We start from the raw sequence: 21,139 nt of genomic DNA, 5'->3' as shown, positions 1-21,139 counted from the left end.
TTATACAGAAACAATGAGCCTTTTGTTTCCGACAGATCCGCTTACGGCTTCTCATTGTTCGATTCCAGTTATCCGTCTCTTTTAATTCGGTTCTCTTTTTGTATAACTTACATTGTCAAGTTCAATAAAACTGTCGTCTTCTCAGAAGCGACGATTTCCTTAATCGGGCGGTCCGTATGACCCGGATCCTTCGTCGAATCCGAACGGAATAACAAAAACGGGTCGACAATAAGTGAAGATACTTCGCTGTAGACCGAGGGCAGTCCACTCGGAGATTTCCAAATTCATTTCACCGGCTCGTGACTTTTTTAAGCCGCGCCAAGCAGTCCGAAGTCTATAAAAGGGCACCGGTCTTTCAGAGTCCTTGTAATTCAAACCCGCGACCCGGACTTGTTGGGCATTTTTCTGCAGACTTGATTCACCAACACGCAACAATCACAAAAAAAATCACCGGGAGATGCAAGAAATACGTCCGAATCCTTCGCCGGACGGCGCCCAACTGGTTAAAATCTGGAATTGTTTGAATCTAGAGAGCGTTTCTGTCGAAATTTCCCCTAAAACACCCTTCGGAACCTGCACAATAGGGGTAGCTCCACCTTTCCAGCGGGGTAACCAATAGTAAGTGCACCCAAAAACTACACAAAAGGCCCTGAGGGGGGATAGAGATTCGCAGGAAAGTGAGAAGGGTGGGGCTGCAACATCGCGGATTTACCAATATGCGACAGTCTGCAAGAAACTTACATCACAAAATCATCTCATGACCTAGTCTAATAATTCGAAAACGACCTTTTTACGAGTTACCATCCTTTAAGAAAAAATTGATCTGTGATTTTTTTTAAATTAGTGATAGTAGGACAATGTTTCATGATTGTGACTTATCTGTCTAAAAGTTATTAATATATTGTTTTGTTTTTTCAGGCATTTCCATGGTGAACATGGCGGAGACCGAGTCGATGTTCCTTGGTGGGAGCCGGTTGTCGATGAACGGAGTGGACACCATGTCGGACGACTCCGACATCGAAACTCCTATGCTGATCCGCTCCTTTCAGCAGACGAAGCGTAACAAACGGAAAAACTTCCAACCGAGGAATATCACCTACTGCGAGGAGGCGCCTCTCTCCCTCAGCAGAAACGAAAACGAGGAGTACGCCTTGGACCTGAGTAGTTTCGATTCCAACAGCGCTCCCGAGACCAAGAGGATGAGATGCAGCACGGACGAACCGGCACCCATGGACCTCAGCTCGAAACCCAACAGAAAAGAGGAAGAGCACAGCGATTTCGACGACAGTTCGGACAGCGAAGGAAGCAAGTGGGCCGGACACTACAACGACCAGCCATCCCACCAGTACTTCCTACAGCAAGATTTCTTACACCATCAGCCGACCGACGCTTCCGATCTCAGGGAGTACGCTCAAAACACAATGAAAGAACTGTTGGAAATTTACGGTTTAAACAGTGCCGAAGTCGCAGAATCAATTACGAACAACGTTCCCATCGCAAACTTTTCATCAGGTACTTTTTTTGTTCATTTTCTTGTTGTCACTGCATGATCAGTTTAAAAATATTAAGGTTCGTGCCTAATCTCAGTTATTTTTATTGCAATATAAAAAAATTTAAAGAATAACCCGTTTATTAATTTAAAAAGAATTAGTAAATAAAACAAAATAGGACGTCTGAATAATAACAATTCCGATATGAAAATAGAGAGAAAAGTGTTTCACAAAGTTCACTGGGCAAAGTTGGTGCATAATTTTTTAAAGAAACTATAAATTTATTTGAGTATGTACATGGAAGGTTTCAAGTATGTAAACACTTCTACCATGCTGTCCTTCCTGCTAAAGAATCCCATTAGTTTCAAGTTAGGTTGGAATGATTCTTTTTTGTTGTGCTAACTGTGTGAAAGAGTGCTTATATAATAATTTGATCACTATTATCTTTCGATAGTTTTTTTGTTTGTTCGACTCGTTAGTTCCTAGTGGCTTTCCACTTATTGCACTTGCCAGCTTAAATTTAGTAAGACCTTGAAAATAAAACGATTTCTATATCTAATTTTGACAGATTGCTCTATGAAAAACCGATAATACTTTAAGAGAAATTTACAAGTTAAAGTATCCCGTGGTGGTTCACCTTGCCGGGTAATTTGTGGCTAAGTTTATAAATAACGCGAGAAACAGGAAAATGCGAAGGTTCATTAGGCCCTCTCGGTCGTGTAAATAATTTTGGAGAAAAAGCCCACGTCTATGCCGAAATTGTTGTCGACCTTGGAATTTCATATTTACAACGTTGTATCATTTAGAACGTGTGTCGGGGTATCGCAAGGGGTTAGGTAGAGAAACCATTAAATAAAGATCAAGATCGTTTAGAGTTTCTAACGATGGAGTAATGATAATTCCGCCTTAGGATGCACCTGCATCCAGAGACTTCTGAAACGGGCGAGAAAGCAAAAAAGCTCCGCTAATTGAAACCCCCGACTTCACTTATTCAATTCGGATAATGGCACGAAAGAGTTGGCCGGGATTACAATCAGCTTTTTGAAAAAAGCCCTAGGAGTCCTTGAGATTTTGTATCACAAAAAGACCCCGGTAGGGACTTGACGGCCGGTCTTTGTAGGGCGAGCGCTTTTTGCCCGGAGGGGGCAGCTCAAAAGGAAACAATCTATTCTTGTTTATAAGAAAAAAAAAGTCATATTTATAATGATTTGGTCTGAAACTCCTTTCTTCCATTTGTTTCTGGAATGATTAATGGTGGCGGGCCTACTGGGCCGCTCGGCTACAACACTGTCTATCAACCATTGAGCAACGCAGCGTGAGTCGCTTTAAAAAAATTAATAATTTAAGGCATAAGAATTACTATTGAGGTCAAACAAAGGGTATTGTATTATCTGCATTCTTCTGTTTTACTTTTAGTTTTAATTTGGGTTTTCTATTCCTTCTCAGTCGACTTTAAATGGTTAAGCTCACGAGCAACATAACAAAAATAAATGTAAAAACCTACTTTTACAATATTTTGACATTACAACATAATTCTACATAATTTCTTTCCATTCTGAAATTATTTACAAACCAAAGAGAATTCTGTAGGATTTCATCAAATCACAAAAAAAGTATACTTAGTTCCTACCTGGGTTCAAGTTGATTATTACCAAAAACGAATATAAACAAATTTAACTAAATTTGTTACAGTTAATCTCAATTATGAGAGCAGCTACGAAGGAGTAATATATAGGCACAATAAAATTATGAAATCAAAGCAATGCGTGGGCTTTATTTTCAATAATTAAGCATTATTTTCGGATCATCCTAGAACATCGTGACGTTTTTCTCTTCCAATATTTTAAAGAAAATATGCTGTACTATATCATTATATAAATTAAAAAATATTAAATGACTCTCCCTTATTTTAGTATATTTGGCCAATTCTAAAATTATTTAAAAATACAATTCTGTAAAATATTTAATAAAAGCACAAAAAAAGCATGCTTAGTTTATACCTTGGTCCAATTTTGCAAGATAACATGTAAAGCAGACAAATTTAACTAAGTTGGTTACATTTAATTTCAATTATGAGGGTAATTAAGAATGAGCACATGTAGACACATTAGAATTATGAAACGAAAACATTGTTGAGCTTTATTTTCAATAATTTCACTATTTTTCGTGGTCGGCTTGACCAATTAATACAATTCAATTAATTAAGGTTTTAAGTTGAGATAAAGAAGTCAGTATCACGAGCGGGATTCGAACCCACGACCTTCGGCTTGATACGCCGCTACTCTACCACTTGAGCTATCGTGACTTCGATCCACTCGGGCACCAACTACCCATCTCAGCCCACCTTTTTGCCATTTTTCAAATGTCGTGTAATATGTTTGATTCTCGGCGACAAATGAAATGGCCTCGGAGAGCTTTAGTGACGTATACTTCATTTGAAATCATTAAATTCACTATTTTTCGTGCTCCGCTAGACCAATTAATAACATTCAAGTAATTAAGGTTTTAAGTTGAGAAAAAAAATGGCAAAAAGGAGGGAAAATTCGAAGGTGGGGTTGAGATGGAAAGTTAGTGCCCCGGGGATGGATGTCACGATAGCTCAAGTGGCAGAGTAGCGGCGTATCAAGCCGAAGGTCGTGGGTTCGAATCCCGCTCGTGATACTGACTTTTTTATGACAACTTAAAACCTTAATTAATTGAATTTTATTTTCAATAATTAAGCATTATTTTCGGATCATCCTAGAACATCGCGACGTTTTTCTTCCCCCATATTTTAAAGAAAGTACTGTACTATATTATTGTATAATTTAAAAAAATATTAAATGACTATTTCTCCCTTATTTTAGTATCTTTTGCCAATTCTAAAATTATTAAAAAAAAAAACAATCAAAGCACAAAGAAATGCATGCTTAGTTTATACCTTGGTCCAATTTGAAAGATACCACACAAAGCAGACAAATTAAAACAAGTCGATTACATTTTATTTCAATTATGAGAGTAATTAAGAATGAATACATGTAGACCCATTAGAATAATGAATCGAATATAATGCTGAGCTTTATTTTCAATAATTAAGCATTATTTTCGGATCATCCTAGAACAAAGCGACGTTTTTCTTCCCCCAATATTTTAAAAAAGTGTACTGTACTATATTATTGTATATTTTTAAAAATATTAGCAGGCTATTTCTCCTGTATTTTAGTATATTCGGCCAATTCTAAAATTATTTTAAAAAACAATTCTGTAAAAAATTTAATCAAGGCACAAAGAAATGCATGCTTAGTTCACACCTTGGCCCAGTTCGAGAGATACCAAAAATCAATATAAATCAAACAAATTTAATAAGCGCGTCTGTGGCCGCAACGGTTTATGCGTTGACACGGCGCTCATCACTGTAAGGTAAAGGCCCCGGGTTCGAATCCAGCTGCCCTGCATTCGAACCTGACATACTTACAAATGGGCTTTTTTTTCTAAAACACCGGCACCCCGAGGGTATATAATATATAACCTCTGCAATTGCGAACCCTCGTTAAAAAAAAAAAATTAAGTTTGCTACATTTAATTTCAATATTATGAGAGTCATTAAGAATGAGTACATGTAGACACATTAGAATTATGAAACGAAAACAGTGCTGAGCTTTATTTTCAATAATTAACCATTATGTTCGAAGCATTCTGGGCAATCGCGATGTACAACTCCCCTAATTAATTTTTAAAAAGTTTAAACATAATTACTGATTTAAAAAAAAAAAAAGCAAGTTAAGCACACTAATGTTTCATACTTTATTGCCACCTCTGGTTACAACATAAAGAAAAATAACAAGCCAATAGATTCAAATTTAGATAAACAAAATTTGAGGCTTTGAAACAAAATATAAACTAAGCCAATGAAATTTTGATAAATTTGGTTCGGTCCTAACTTCATCTGGTTGATTATTTTTGTAAAATATTGTTTTAAAATAACATGAAAATTGTGGGGCTAACAAGGGACAATGCAAATAAGACAATTGAGGGAGTGTTGGAGATAACACACGTATCGGTTAAAGGTCGAACTTTTATTTTTAAGCGTTAAGACTAAAACATGGTCTTTTTTACTGATTATTTCTCGCATAGTATTTCCGTTTGTACAAGAGACAAAATGAACTGAACAATTTAATTGACAAAATAATCAAAACAGCAATAAAAATTTACAGGGAACAGGCAATCTTACTACCATTCTTCATCGATCATTTTTTAATTGTTAAGAATTTTATTAACTAAATTTTTAAATTGGGGGAAAATGTATGTACTAAGAGCAAAATTTTGATTAAATTTACTTTTCCAATGAATCCTTAAAGCCCAACATCTTATGAACCTTTAAAGACATGTTGAAATTTGAAAACTTTTCATTCAGCATCTAAAACATCAATCTTAAGGGGCGTCGGTGGCCGCAAGGGTTTAGGCGTTGACACGGCGCTCATCACTGTAATGTAAAGGTCCCGGGTTCGAATCCAGCGGCCCTGCATTCGAACTCGACATACTTACAAATGGGCTTTTATTCAAAAACACCGGCACCCCGAGGGTTGATATAACTCTGCTGTTGCGAACCCTCGTTAAAAAAAAAAATCTTGTTCAATTAATTAATCAAGCTTTTTTCGATTAATTTCATAGTTTCCCATGTTGTTTTTAAGTTTGATTTTAAAAGATGAATAGAGTTCTTTTAATTCGCTCTAAATAGGCAAACGTTAAAAAATTAGTTTTTTCTTACTATTTCATGCTCATTACAAATACCCATTGGTATTACCATTGGGTCAATTGATACACTCAGCCTAGAATTAGTGAAATGTATGTAAACTAGTTTATTTAGCCTGGATAAATTGTCTAGAGCGGCAAATGTCAAACCTACAATTATAAATACATCAGAGTCAATTCAAAAAGGCATTGTCTTCCACTGGAGAATAACAGTACTTCCCACTCGCGTAAACATCTACATCTGCAGTAATTATTCCTGATTTTTTTTTCTTTCGTTTATATCTAGATACCGGAGTGTGAAAAAATTCCACGGGTGTTTGTTTAAAAAGCATTTTTCTGCTCTTTGAACGGTTCTGAATTTCGTTCACGTCTGGAACCATAGAGGGGACCGTTGCACATATTAATGGGATCGGTCCGCACTGGCATTTAGTATATATCTGATTAAGAAAGCGGCAAAGGGTCTGATCAGACTTTCTGTCTACGTATACCTACGTGTCTTCCTGTTTGTTATATCCTGCCTTTTCTTCAGTGACGTCACGTTGTATCCTTACAGAAAGGCGAAAAATATCTAGTCCGTGTCTCTTTTTTTGGTCGAATTCTCATTAAGACTAAAACTCGAAATAAATTGTGAAATACTTTGCTGTTTTATCTTAAAGCGAGAAAAAAAAGATAATTTTTAAAAAAGTTTGTACGTATGTTATGCTTTACGATTTTCGAAACCCAGATTTCAAAAATTAAGCACTTGTGCAATGCAAACGTCCTAATTTTCATGTTTAATTCGTAATAAATAGAATTACTCTGCCTGAAATATTCATAAAAAAAGACAATTTCAATTTTAATGTTTATAAAACTAAAAGTTTGACCTTTCACCTATCCGTGTGTTATCTTTAACAGTCCTTGAATTGTCTTATATTTTCTCTTCTTTTCATGTTATTTTCAAACAATATTTTACCAAAATAATGATAAGTTAATAATACATATAGTCAGGACAAAATTATATTGGTTTGCTTCGATCGATAGGGGCTTGGTAAATAATTTGAAATAAATTTAAGTACAAGCTGTAACCAGATGCATAAATCAAGTTTGAAATTATCAGCGTTATGATCTCGCTTTATGTTTGACAATCATTTTATGTGATGACTGATGAGCCTGCTCTAAAGTAAAGGCGGACAGTTTATCCTCCTGGAGAAACATTTCAAAGTTCATAAGTTTTCAACTTTTTCTCTGTTGTTATACTTAACTTCTCAAATAAACCATAATATCAGATACATTTTTTTTTTCAACTATTGTGTTTGATGATGTGAAATGAAGTCAAATAGTTTTCGTATGTGTTTGTGTATCGAAGATTTGGAAATTCAAATTTACAAAACGTGGAAAGACAAACAAAAACAGAAAAAGAATTAATCCATTTTTATCAGTTTCCTATTTTTTCTACTCGTATTATAACAACAAAAACGTATAACAATTTTTCTTAATTCTTTTTATAAAATGTACGTTTGAAAATATGTTAATTCATTAAATTTATGAAAATTGGATATTACTATTATTATACAATTAACTAAGTGAGCAATACTTTATTTAACAGCGTTTAGCCACTCAAATCGGAAAATATTCAAAATGTTCAAAAATGTTCATTGTTGGCTATTGGGAAATATCAACGAGGATGGATGCATTTTGTACTGGTTGAATGATGAATCATAGTTTTATACTTGTTCTCACCCTCGTGATTTTTCTTTATGGATTGGGTATAATCAATTTTGGACTAAAATACACAATTAAGATTTAAATTTTAGGATATTGTTAAACCCATCTGACTAAAATATTCGCAAATATATTAATTTTCTTCTTCCTTATACATATTTTTGCAGTCCATTTGTGCTTGCTGGCTGCTTCATTTTAGATAAAAGACTGATTGCTTCAAGCAAAACCCCACATACTCGATTAAGATTTCAATTTTTCAATAGGCAGATTTTATAACTGAGTGAATTGTGAAAAAAACAACGTAATTTGACAAACGTTTAACTATTAGGAATGTAATTATGCTAAAATTGAAACTTTTATGATTTGTGCGACAGGAAGATTTAACTAACCCTATTTCTTCCTCCTCAACTTCTTCCAAAAAGTATGCATATTTGTTTTATGTATATCGGTAGAATATTTTTATGGTTTAAAAAATATGAATTCTCCTAATAATGAAATTGTTTTTGTTGCGTGTGGGGATCTAAAACCTGCCTAAATTAATTACACGACGCACGGATGCGCGAAACAGACTGTCAATAATTTTTGTAGAAAGAATTCCTATTAAACTTCAAGCTTTTACACAATAAATTATGGTTATTAAAATCTTTTTTCAATTTTCTGTTTTTATTGATATCATAGATCGATAGATTTTGAAGTTATAATTGAAAAAAAAGTAAATAAAAATGTTTTTACATAAAGAGAAAAAACTTGATTTCGTTTGTATCTATGATGTTATAAATCATTTTTACTGATATTATAAATGACTTGCAGTGATGCGAGGAAAACGAATCGCACTCCAGATATGATCAGTAATGATCAAACCGCCGTTCAGACCGCTGACGAAAAATCCAATCCAAACCGGCAATCTAGGCAAAGTAAACAAAATCCGTTCATGATTTTTTTACCGGCTTAGAAAAACGTGAGAACGATAATCTACCGTCCCCTTTGTCGCATGGAGAGAAAAAAAGGCGAGAAATAAAGTTAAACGGGGAAAAGGCACCCGAGAAGTTTCGGGAGGTCGCGTTCCCCCTAATAGGCAAATCATCCCTCCGGGCAGGGGCGATTTGTAAGTGTGACGGATGGTAAACGCCCTTATTAGGTAAACACGTGGCCGAATCTCTTGACCCCCGGGGACACGGCAGGGAAAAAATCGCCCCGTGATAATTCACAAGGAAATAAATCGGCCCCGGTGAAAAGAGGGAGGAGACAATCCGTGGCGACGGCCACAACAATGCCCGGCTCTTTCCACTTGTCTATTTTCTTCGGTGCTCGTGGCGCCAACCTTAATATCACGTCTCCACATTCACCAATTGTCAAATGATTAATTACCAGCGGAGAGCGAGTGAGTGATACGACGTCTAACGGGAGAAAACGCTTTCCTGCCATAGGTCACACAAATCGAAACCGATTCCGAGGCGGAATAATAATTGTTCGCCTCTTTCAAAAATAAATGCACTACATTTTTCAAACCCCGTCCCAGGTGACTTTTCCATATTCAGAGTACGGAACAACGGTGGCCATTCACGTGGAAATAACACTCAACATCGATATCCTTAAAATAGGGTCATAAACAACAAACAAAAAAAACAATTCTTGTAGAAGGAGGTCGATGGTCAAAACTGATCAACTGTCTATTCTCGCTTTTCACTATTCTATCTAGCCCGTTTCAGATACAATTTTGAAATATCTCCGAAAATTATAACTTGTCAAGCCACTCAAAAACACTTTCAATTTTTTGTATATAACTCCTGCCTAAATGCCTAATGGCGTAGTTGCGGCAACAAGAAAGATCAGACACATAGATGATCACTATTGATTAAAAAAAATCTATATGCCCATTATTTAAAATTATTGACAGGACTGAAATTAAGTATAAAATTGCCTAAATCAGAATGCCCAGTCGAGTTTTGTACTTTTCCTATTTTGGCAAACGTCTTCCTAGTCTTTTAGGCGCTTATATTACGCCTTTTTATCATGTCCTCCAGTTTATAACCCTGATGGTGAGTGTAGTCAGACCAGCAGGATCGAAAACGATCAAACGGGTTCCTCATCCCGCAGACCTCACAGAAATGGCACAACTAGAGTATTCTGACACTTTAAAAAAATTGAGACTTTCTCGTCTACTTTGGTGATAGGTGGGTGCCCTAGGTTTGATTCTATTTAACTAGTCGGACTAAGAGAAACAATTATCGTTTGTTTATAAGGATAGAATTAACCAAATTTATCACATGTATTAATTTACTTTAAAAAAACCAATGGAAAATATACACAAATATTTTCTAAATCTGATCCTGGTAGCTTGTTATTTTTCTCTCCTTTAGCTATTAGTGTGCTTAGCATGCTTCAAAAATTCAAACATTATTGAACTAACGAACACAATAAATTAGTACAGTAAACGTTTATTCTTTAAAATATTAATTAGGGGAGGTGTACGTCGCGATTGCCTAGGATGATCCAAAAGATAATGTTTAATTATTGAAAATGAAGCCCAGTTTACGTTTTCAACCCATCGTTCTATTCTATCGATACATCATTCATTTTTAATTGCTCTCATAATTGAAATTAAATGTAAACAACTTAATTGGTTTGCTTTATATTAACTTTTGGTATAATGAACTAAGTATTTCTTTTTACTTTGATTAAGATTTGATTGTCGTAAATAATTTCAGAATAGGCCAAATGGACGAAAATAAGGGAGAAATATTAACTTAATATTTTTAAACTTTCACAATCATCTAGTACAGTAGACTTTCTTTAAAATATTGGAGTAGAAACCCATCGCGATGATGAAGGATGAGCCGAAAATATTGATTAATTTCTGAAAATAAAGTCCAGCATTGTTTTTACATATTATCATGTAGACTATTATTATATAGTTATTATTTATTCATTCTTGTTGCTCTCTTAATTGAGTTTAAATATATAGAATTTAGTTAAATTTGTTTATATTCATTTTTGGTATACGGAAATCGTGACATGCGGTCTGGTGTGATGTAGGTTTCAGAAAAGCATTTTCTTTATCGTGCCAACGTTTCGATCTTTATTGAGATCATCTTCAGGGCCTGGGATTTACAAACATTCTTTAAATTTAACAAATATAATAAATAATAACATATATAATAAATATGTAGGATTTTGAAAAAAGTAAATTTATACAATGCAAAAAAAAATTTTTATATTCAATCAGAGTATTTCTACTCACGCAGAAAACAAACACTTTGAGTGAATAGATTTGATTGAATATAAAAAATATTGTTTTGCATTGTATAAATTCACTTTTTTCCACATCCTAAATGTATTTGTTAAATTTAAAGAAATCCCAGGCTCTGAAGATGATCTCAATAAAGATCGAAACGTTGGCACGATGAAGAAAATGTTTTCTGAAACCTAAGTCACACCAGACCGCACCCTTCCGAATAATCATAAACTATTTCACCATATATTTTTGGTATCTTTCAAAGTGAACACAGGTATGAACTAAGCAGAAAATTTGCCTACTCTTAAATTTAAGTTTTTACGTTTGTTTTTGCTAAAAATAATTATCAGTGTTATGACCTCAGTTGATATTTCATGACCATTTTATTCCCTATACATATTTACAAAACAAAAGTGTGTGGTAAGCCTGCGTTTAAACTAAATAAAGTTAAGCCGCCTGGAGGAAACATTTCAAATTGAGTCAAAAGTTTTCAATCTTGTTTCTGTTGTTGTAACAACCAAAAACGTTGTCTTGTTATCAAATAAACCTTAATGCCTAATCAATTTTTACCGTTTTCCTAATTTTGCAAACTTCAACTAGTAAAATTTTGTAATTTGATCATGATTATTCACGTCTTCCTAGATTTTCTCTGTCAGTTATTTTCTTTTGAGGTGTCTCCCAGTTTATAACCCTGATGGCAAGAATAGTCGGAACAGTATGATCGATAGGCTCACGAAAATGACACAACTATGACACTTTAAAAAATAGTTACATGAGCTACATATATAAACTGAAACCATCTCGTCTGCTTTGACGATAGGTGTCCATGGTTTTTACTTTACTAATCGTAATAAGTCTAAACGATCAATATTTTTGCCAAAATTAAAAAGGAAAATATGGTAAACAGCCAAACTGTTTGACTCAAGTTGATCACAAAATAACTCAAGGAAAAATCTTGTATAAACATATGTTCACGAAATATTCTAATTGTCCTAAATACTTATCGTGATAAGATCCGTTAAATGAGATTTTTGGGATCGCCGAATTTTGCGAGGTTTTTTCATTTGTTAGACACTCTTTTTAGACAGACTTAAGTGGTCATTGTCTTAGAGGAAACGCATCCAACCAATAACCTACAAGCGGACCGAAAGATTACCATTAACGATCACCTAATGGACTAGAGTCCATCTACTGGCAGACCACCCAAACAGACTTCCCAATGTAATTTAGTTCTGGGCAATCTAAATTAATTATTTACGAATTAGGAATAAATGGTAAATGTCACGATTTGGTTTTTGTTCGAATTTATTTATTTTCTGATTCAGAACCACTTTGAACTGAATATCTTTAATGTCACTAACTTCTATGTGATAAATGGGCTGAATCGTCAAATGGATAATAACCCGGGTTAAATAATCGCGTGAGGCCAATCTAGAGAGTACTGACTTGTCATCTATTTTTTAAGTTTATAACAGGAGGGTCAGTCAACTTTTTAAGATTGGGATGTCAATTTCGTAGGACGTGTTTGTCAGTGCTGAAGGCGAAGTTTTACTATCACCTAAATGCGAAATGGAACATCTAATTTGCTTAGTAATATAATAATTGCGTCCATTTTTCGAATAGCTGTTACCTTTGATATCGTTTTTAACGTTAATTAGTGGGTTGTTTATATAACACTTCATTAGAACCAAGGCGTTTCATACATTTTGAGTTATCATCATCTTCAACCGAGAATCCTCCTCCAGTGCCAAGACGTCCTACACCATTTAAAGCGTGACGGTTAGGAAAAAAAAATCCGAGGAGAAAAACAAAAAGGCCGACATGTGCATTCCACAGGAAAAGGATATTTTTAATGGAGATATAAATTTAAATGGTAGTGGGCATTGTCTCTGCAGAAGATTTATACGGTCGTCGGGGTTTTGTGGGATTTTTAATTGCGTCCACAGGAGTTGGCCTAAGGCCCTGCCCCGGCTAATAAGCCACAGGCTCTGGGAAACAAGGAGATAGAGGTGGCCAAACTTTTACTTCTCTTTGACTTTTTTTAGACGGTGCCCAGGCGTCGTGTCGATTTGTCAAGGGACACCTCTGCAAATAGCCGGGGCCACTTCTCGATACACGTGCTCTTCGCCTAGTACCGATGAAAAATTTATTGTTTTAATATAAAACAATTTCATCGTAGGACGGGAAAACTTCCGTTTCAATTTTTTTATTAATATCAAACAACGCCGGTTCTGCCGAGTTTCGACATCGGCAAGTACCCCTTTTTACGACACTTGGCCCGGAAATAATCGCCCCCTCCTTTATTCTGGCAGATATTACTCTAATTGAGATTGTCCACCCGGAAATTCACAAAAAAAAGGATTATCCCTCTGTCCTTTCAACCCCTGCCCTTCTTTGATCAGACAAAGCCTTGCGAACTTCCATTCTCATGGTATTTTTTGAACTGAAATAGTCTCGATCCCTAATTAGAAACAACCTTATATATAATATAATGCTGTTCGGAGAACATATGTCCTCTCTAATAAAACAGATCTGTTGTCTGTTGTTCGGTGTCCGTTATGTCTTTGTTTCTTTTAACTTAATAAAATCCTGTGTTCCCATGAAAGCATTTTGTCCTCACCAAACAGAGAATACATTTTTTTTTTCAAATAATTATTAAAGCTATACATATATTTAATGGATAAATAATAAGTGCTGTGAAGCAGATTAAAGACATGCAGTAAAGAATTTCCGAACTTTTTATTTTAATCCCATTATTTTTCGTTGTCCGATTGATCAAATAACGTCTTTCAATTAATTAATCTTTATGTAAGGTATTAGTTGAAATGAAAAAAATTTGTGTCACGAGCAGGTTTCGAACCCACGAACTTCAGCTCAATACTCCGCTGCTCTAACCACTTAAAATATCTTGACTTCGATCCACTCGTCCACCAACTCCCCATCTCAAACTACCTTTTTATTTTAATATGTATTTTTTTAACACAATGAAATCAAATATTTTCAGTTTTTTTTAAATGAAATTCTATCTACATACTAACAAGTTTCTGACTGAAATCCTATCTTAATGTGAGCTTGTTTATATAATTATCAAGTTTTTCATTATCTGCGTGTATAAACAGAATAAACTAAAAATTTTTAGTGAGCGCTTATTCAAACTGTGGATATTTAAAAAAAGAAATGAAGCTTTATTAGTTTGAAAAGATTATTATTTGTAATTGATCGTTGGAAGGTTGGGTTGCTGTGCACGTTGGTCGGTTCTGTGACCCGATTGCCCCAGCAGTCGTTTTGATAAAGTCTGTTGTTGAACATGGACTAAATATGTGGTTATCGGATGAGTTCACTTGTCATCTTGGATTAGTTTTAACCTGAGTATAGGCAATCTCCCCCCTAGTCGGGTTCAAACGACCGTGAACCGGTTCACAAAGGCAATCAACTCATTTGGGCCCGTTTAACCCCACGGTTTCACCCCAAAACTCGATTTTACCCCCATCACGGCACCCCTCGTTCACACACTTTCCCAGACTCTTCGAGTGTTTTTTACCCCGGCGGAGGTAAAAGTTCACAAGTCTTCCCCCCTTTTTTCTTGCCGCCGGTGAATTTTTGTCGGGATTCTTTCGATCCTCCCCTCGCGGGATTCCGCTTTATCTGCGGCGGGGATGCTCCTTTTGTTAGGGGGTCCTTTTTTTTAAAGAAAAAAAAACGCGACTGAGAAGGTAAAAGAGTAGGGTTCGATTTGATCTTCTCATATCTCAATAGGGGACAGGTTAAAAGCCATATAAACGGCCCAAGGGTTCCCTTTTTTAGGAAGTCTCGTGTGTGTACTGTCATCGAGCAACCTTCCGTTACGCTTCCTACCCACGGACCCCCGACCACTTATCGTATAATAGACTATAACAGCTAATATATCAAAACTTTACCGTTAAATTCGTTTAAAAAAAAAAAAAAAAAAAAAAAAAAAAAGTATTTCGGTAATTTAAAAACGACTATCCTCAATATCGTGATGTCATCATTTATTTTATTTATGTATTTAGTCATTACATCAACGGCAAGCAGCCAATTTTACAACAGTACACATACTCAAAGTATGTGAAGTTACACAGCTTTAATTTTGATAAAAGATGAACAAAATAAGTCCAGATTTAAGTTGTTGGCTTTAGTACATATTCTAGGAATGGGAGCATTTTTTAGATAGTTCGTTTTACAAAATGGTATAAGGAATAAAGGAGTGAATCCGGTCATCTTATCATACATTAAAAGGTATCTTCTCTAACAATTCAGGACAACTAATCATATTCCTTAGAAGTTTTACAAGAAAAACATTATCAATAGATGATCTACGATCGTCTACTGAGTGGCCTTACTGGAGTAAAAAACAATATTTTTAGACAAAATATACTATTAAAGTCCTTCGTATTTTTTTTTCAAGAAACCAAGTAGGTTCAAACATGTATTAACAATAGATTCAATATGCAGGCTAAAAGAAAGAGAGAAATCAAAAATTACACCTAGGCCTTTGATATTATTTAAAGCTATTAGTTCTATATCACAGACATTGTAGTTAAATTGTAATGGACTAAGTTTCTTATGATAACGGACAACATTGCATTTATCAATATTTAGAGTCGTATAATTTACATCCCACCATCTGACTAGATTAGTTATGTCTTGTAACATTTCACAGAATTCAATAAATTTTATTATTTTAAATACTTTGAGATCGTCCGCGAACAACTTAAATTGACTATTTGTAAAACTGTTAACAATATATTAAATAACAATTAAATAACAAAGGCGATATGTGGCCACCTTGTGGAACACCAGAGGTAACAGACATTGGTTCTGATTCCATATTATCTATCTTTACAATTTGAGTTCTGTTCATCAGAAAATCTCTCAACAATTCCAGCAGGCCCCATGAAGACCAATCGCTTCTAGCTTAGAGCAGAGAAGTTCACGGTTATCTTTATCAAAAGCTTTGCTGAAGTCAGTGTAATGATAATCTAATCAAATACCCCAAAATGTCCTAAAATTTTAACAAACAATCTTTAAAATCTGGTCGTTATTGATTATCCTCAGTGTTAGAAGAGGCAGAACAAATCGATAAAATCAAATTTCAGTCGAACCACCTCGCAGACAGTATGAATAAACTTCACAATTACATTTTCTTAGATGTTTTATTTAGATTCTCCTTATTATTATATTTTTATTACAAAACTATCAACTTTAACGCAAGAAATGTATAATTTTATCCTAACACTTGTAAATTGTAGTTGAGAGGTAGAGGACACCTCCAAAAGAGATTTTGTATCATCTGATAACACATGGCTGCTTGCATCTGTACATCTAGATACTAAATTTGAGGAGTAGATTTAAATGTACATTTTTAATGACTTATTGGTACATTTTCCCTTATAGCGTTTTACTCAATTTTATTAGCTGATAATCTCACACTAAGTCTCCCAAACTTTTCGTAAGAATCAAGCACTTCTTTTCTTTTTTTAAGTCCACCTTTTGGAGTCGATTAAATTAAAAATTTTAGACTGAAAACACCAGAGATGTGAAGATCAAGAAAAACTATTTCAAACGAACTATCTATTTCAGAAAAAAGACTATATTTATCGGTCTTAGTGTTTATAATTGTTTAGTGAATTATAGTTCTTCTTCAGTATTCTTTTCTATCCTAGTTAATATACCTTTTCTCGAAAATTACGTAAAACAATAAAAAATAAATTAAATTAAAAATTGCATGTGGGGAGAAGTAAACAAATTTACCGAAACATTCCAATTCAATTAATCATTAATGTAATAATTAGAGGTCCTTTTAATACTTAGATATCGTTTATTGTGCCAAAGAAAAATACAAAAAAATTGACATTTCTACTATTCAGAGGTTTTCCATACTGTTACAGACTGTAGGATGGCCAATGTGTTCTTGTCCTTTATTTTGAGTGTTTCCTGATGAGGTGTTACATTCATAGAAAATGAACCTACAGTACATCTGTAAATCTGTAACTGCCCTGAGTTGAATCCTGATCAGAGGAAGATCCTGTTAGAAAGTTCACTAGATAAAACTAAAATTTAGATCGTATTTGATCATTTCTTCTAATGGTAATGAAGATTTATATGTTTAGAACTTCATTAAGTATTATTTTCCTAGATGAGAAAATTCATCATGTCAGCATCAACGTTTAATCAGTATTTAAAACATCCTTGCAAGGAAGAGAATGAAATTCTCGTATTCAGTTTTAGATCTCTTTAATTTCTCTCCTGCCAGAGTTAAAAGCGGTATGTCTGGTGCGCATAAATTATGCCCACTTCGTGTTTATAAGTCGTCGTTGTCAAAACGGCCCCACGTCCTTTCAGAACAGGCAAGCCCCACTCTCGACTAATCACCATGATTCCTATTTTATGAATAAACTTGAGGCCAAGCCTATTATAGAATTAAAATAGATGTTTCTCCTTGTAATTGTCATATTTAATATTTATGAAGAGCTGTAGAGGAGAAAAAAGAGAGAGAAATATAATGTAGGTAATATTTTGATTGATGTAGGTCTTCAGACCGTAAAATCGATAATTTTTTTGATTATTATTTTACTATATTTCTCAATTTTGATTTTTTCAGGTAAAATATTGGAGAGTTTGCGAAGAGGAGCTCCTGTCCTACAGAAGCAGCCGATGAAGAGTCCTGAAGGATCTCAGCCCCCGACGCCACCGAGGAGTCCTCCGCAGAGCCCCTCGAAAAACAAGGATCAGTCGAAGCTGATCCCTGCGCACACGCCGACCCAGCAAAACTTCCCACCGAGGGTGAGTGCTTTTTATCGTTTTAGTGCCGACGCAATAAACCAATTGACAAAGTTCAAAGCGAAGGAAGTTTTTCCCTCCGGTCTGTTTTTTCGACGTCTTTTTTCCCTTCCGGGCGGGAGGTTGGAAAAAATTAATCGATAGCGACTGCTCTCTGGAAATTATCTTGTTATTTTCAAACGGGGTGCATGTGCAGCTGAGATATTTCTTTCGGCTCTTTCGATAAAGACTAAGTGATTCAAGCAGCACTCAAACCCAAAATAGGAAACAAGCGGAACAAAGAGGGCTCCAGAAATAAACGGGTGCACCGTACCATTAGATTTTCAGTGAAGCTCGATAACACAACAAAACTTTGTTTCAAGAAGTGTTGTTGTACTACAAACAGACTCAATTAAAAAAAAAAAAATTGGAACGCAGGCAGGATACCTATGAAATTGATTATTGTTGTATAAAGTATAGATATATAAAGTATAAATGTTTTTCACATTTCAGTATAGATTTTTTTTTAAAATAAACTGTATTTTGCTCATGACAAAATTCACTTCATTACACATCGCTCTTCAATTGGGATCATTGTTTTTGATAAAGAAAACTAATGTGAGATTGCCAAACGCGTCTGACAGTTACACCAATGATAATCAGGCCAAATTGATCGATAACGACCAAATTACAAAGAAAACGATGCTCACAAAAGAGAGAGGGAAAGAGGGAGATTGAAAGAGAGAAAAAAGCATGGGAATATTGAGCATTTCGTTGTTTGGGGGGGGATTAAAAAATCTTTAAAAAAAAGAAATTAATTTTAACTACGTATACGATATATAAAATTCAAAAGTCATCCATACCTCTAAGGGTGTCTCTTAAAATGGTAAACATCCAGACTTGATAGTACAAGAGATAAATCTAAACTTAAAAAGGTTCAAATATTTTTAATCAATTATTATATTTTTCGATATAATCTCAACTTGAAAAGGAAGCCCCTCGGCTGAATGGGCCACCAATTACGAAAAGTATTGCGTTTACACGTGACCGCTATAATGTTCCATAATATGAGATTTCACTAATATCGGCCATTATAGCGTAAGAAACCAGTTTTTATTGTTTATTGAGTAATATCTTTTTTAATGGTCCGAATCTGTTTTAATGGGTACGACAATTTTCTTCTAGGATAATTTCCTTCAGGAAAAATCTTATTTTTACCCAGTCCCAGAAAGCAAAATTACATTTTTACCACTCATATTCACTCGCTTTTTCAGAAATGGACAATTCTGAAAAAGCGAGTGAATATGAGTGGTAAAAATGTAATTTTGCTTTCTGGGACTGGGTAAAAATAAGATTTTTCCTGAAGGAAATTATCCTAGAAGAAAATTGTCGTACCCATTAAAACAGATTCGGACCATTAAAAAAGATATTACTCAATAAACAATAAAAACTGGTTTCTTACGCTATAATGGCCGATATTAGTGAAATCTCATATTATGGAACATTATAGCGGTCACGTGTAAACGCAATACTTTTCGTAATTGGTGGCCCATTCAGCCGAGGGGCTTCCTTTTCAAGTTGAGACTTTCGTTAACGACTGTAAAAAGAAAACGAATGTGAAACCCCCGGGGGGGAGGGGATTTCTATAAAGATTGAATTAAAAAACAAAAAATTACGACTGAAAGGGTTAACAGACAAAAACTAAAATTACGTTTACATTTTTAATTAGTATTTATTTTATATTAAATTGAAATAAGTAGTTCAGGCGAAGGTAAATCACCCCAGGGAGAGAAGACGCAAGCTAAGCATTTTCTGTTAATATCTCTCGATAAACGTTTCAATCGATATTTCTCAGTAATTAAATGTTTGCTGAAATGTTTCGATCTTTTTATTTTTTCTCTGCATAACGAAAAAGCTTGATAGACAGCGAAAATTGTTTATTAAGAATTGCCGCAGAGAAAAATTAGAGCTTTTAATTAATGACAAATGATAATGAAAACAGGTTTTGAATAGAGCTATGCCGCTGCTCGGTTAATCTGGGTTTTTAAAAAGATTATCTCTTTACCAAACAAGTAAAACTTTACTCTTTAATTTTATATAATTACTTTTCAAACATCGGAATATCAGGCCATTTTATAAGGTTGTTAGACATAATTTATAGGCCTGCTGTTAGTTCCGGTGTGCCATTTCGCGGAAATGGTAGTTCTGAAGGAACAACGGCCGGGGTTAAAGTTGAGGAAAAGTTCTAGTAGATTTTTCACCCGGATGTTCAATTGCCGTTAAATAAAACGACTAACTGGGTGAAAATTGGAAATATTGGCAAAAACCAAAAAGCGGTTTCTATTGAAATACGCCTAAATGGTTCAAAGATTGCGACAATTCGACAATACAAAATTAACGTTATACTTGTTTGAATATCTTAAAATTCTGAAAATTAGTGACGTGCGATACCGGAAAATAGTCGATGCCAGTACTCGATTTGGTATCGAAAGAAATATTCAATACTACTGAAGTAGCGAGAGAAATTATTCGATACTAACGAGTACTTACACGAGTGCTTTGCCGTTTATTCATAAATGATCGACTTATTCGCTATCGACTCGTGAGTAAAATACGTTAAAATAAAAAAAATTTGCAGTTTTTTTCATATTTTGAAGTATTTTTTCATACAGAGGGTGCGTAGGTAAGATCAAGGAAAATCTGTCTACACATTTCGACAAAATTGATATTTCAATCAATTTGATCATTATCGAGTTTGGAGAAAATTGATCAACGGGTGTTTTCTTTTCAAATGTTTGGAAAGATTAGACGTATTCCCGCACAGTTTGCAAGATGCTGTCAATTCAGTTTTCTTAGTAAAATAACCTTACGCCTTACTTTTGGGAGGAGACATGATTAGGTACGAGAAGGAAGGCGAATACTTTTACGTACTTGGAGACAAAACATTTTACAAAAAATTGCTGAAATTAAAAGTGCGAGGTGCGATGCGGGAAAGAATTATGAGTTATCAGAATTATCAGCAGAGTTAACCATCAATTCAAAATCTCGATTAACTTTGTGTCACATGCCGCTTGTAAGCGCTCCTAACAGTACTTAGTCAACTCCCAGTTTGATAAAAGGTAAGTTTCGAACGGAAAATAACAATTCAATATTACTTGAACACTCGATGAAAAATCTATTTGAGTATTTTTCACGATACTCT

General features: G+C 34.6%; 1 protein-coding gene across 6 annotated transcripts in view; it reads left to right on the top strand.

Moving 5' to 3' along the window:
• The window catches only part of LOC106663891 (zinc finger protein castor homolog 1-like), a 153,041-nt gene that overhangs the window by 80,091 nt on the left and 51,811 nt on the right, over positions 1-21,139 (top strand). For all 6 annotated transcript variants that reach the window (XM_014389116.2, XM_014389115.2, XM_014389114.2 and 3 more), the window contains 2 exons: positions 919-1,512; positions 17,780-17,961. In XM_014389116.2, the coding sequence (XP_014244602.1) occupies positions 927-1,512; positions 17,780-17,961 (768 nt within the window). In that variant the 5' untranslated portion in view covers positions 919-926. The remainder of the gene's footprint in view (positions 1-918; positions 1,513-17,779; positions 17,962-21,139) is intronic.

The sequence above is a fragment of the Cimex lectularius genome, unplaced genomic scaffold, assembly GCF_000648675.2.
Source record: "Cimex lectularius strain Harlan isolate CLEC.00 unplaced genomic scaffold, Clec_2.1 scaffold136, whole genome shotgun sequence".
Lineage (NCBI taxonomy): Eukaryota > Metazoa > Arthropoda > Insecta > Hemiptera > Cimicidae > Cimex > Cimex lectularius.
This window is presented reverse-complemented; position numbering and strand designations above follow the sequence as displayed.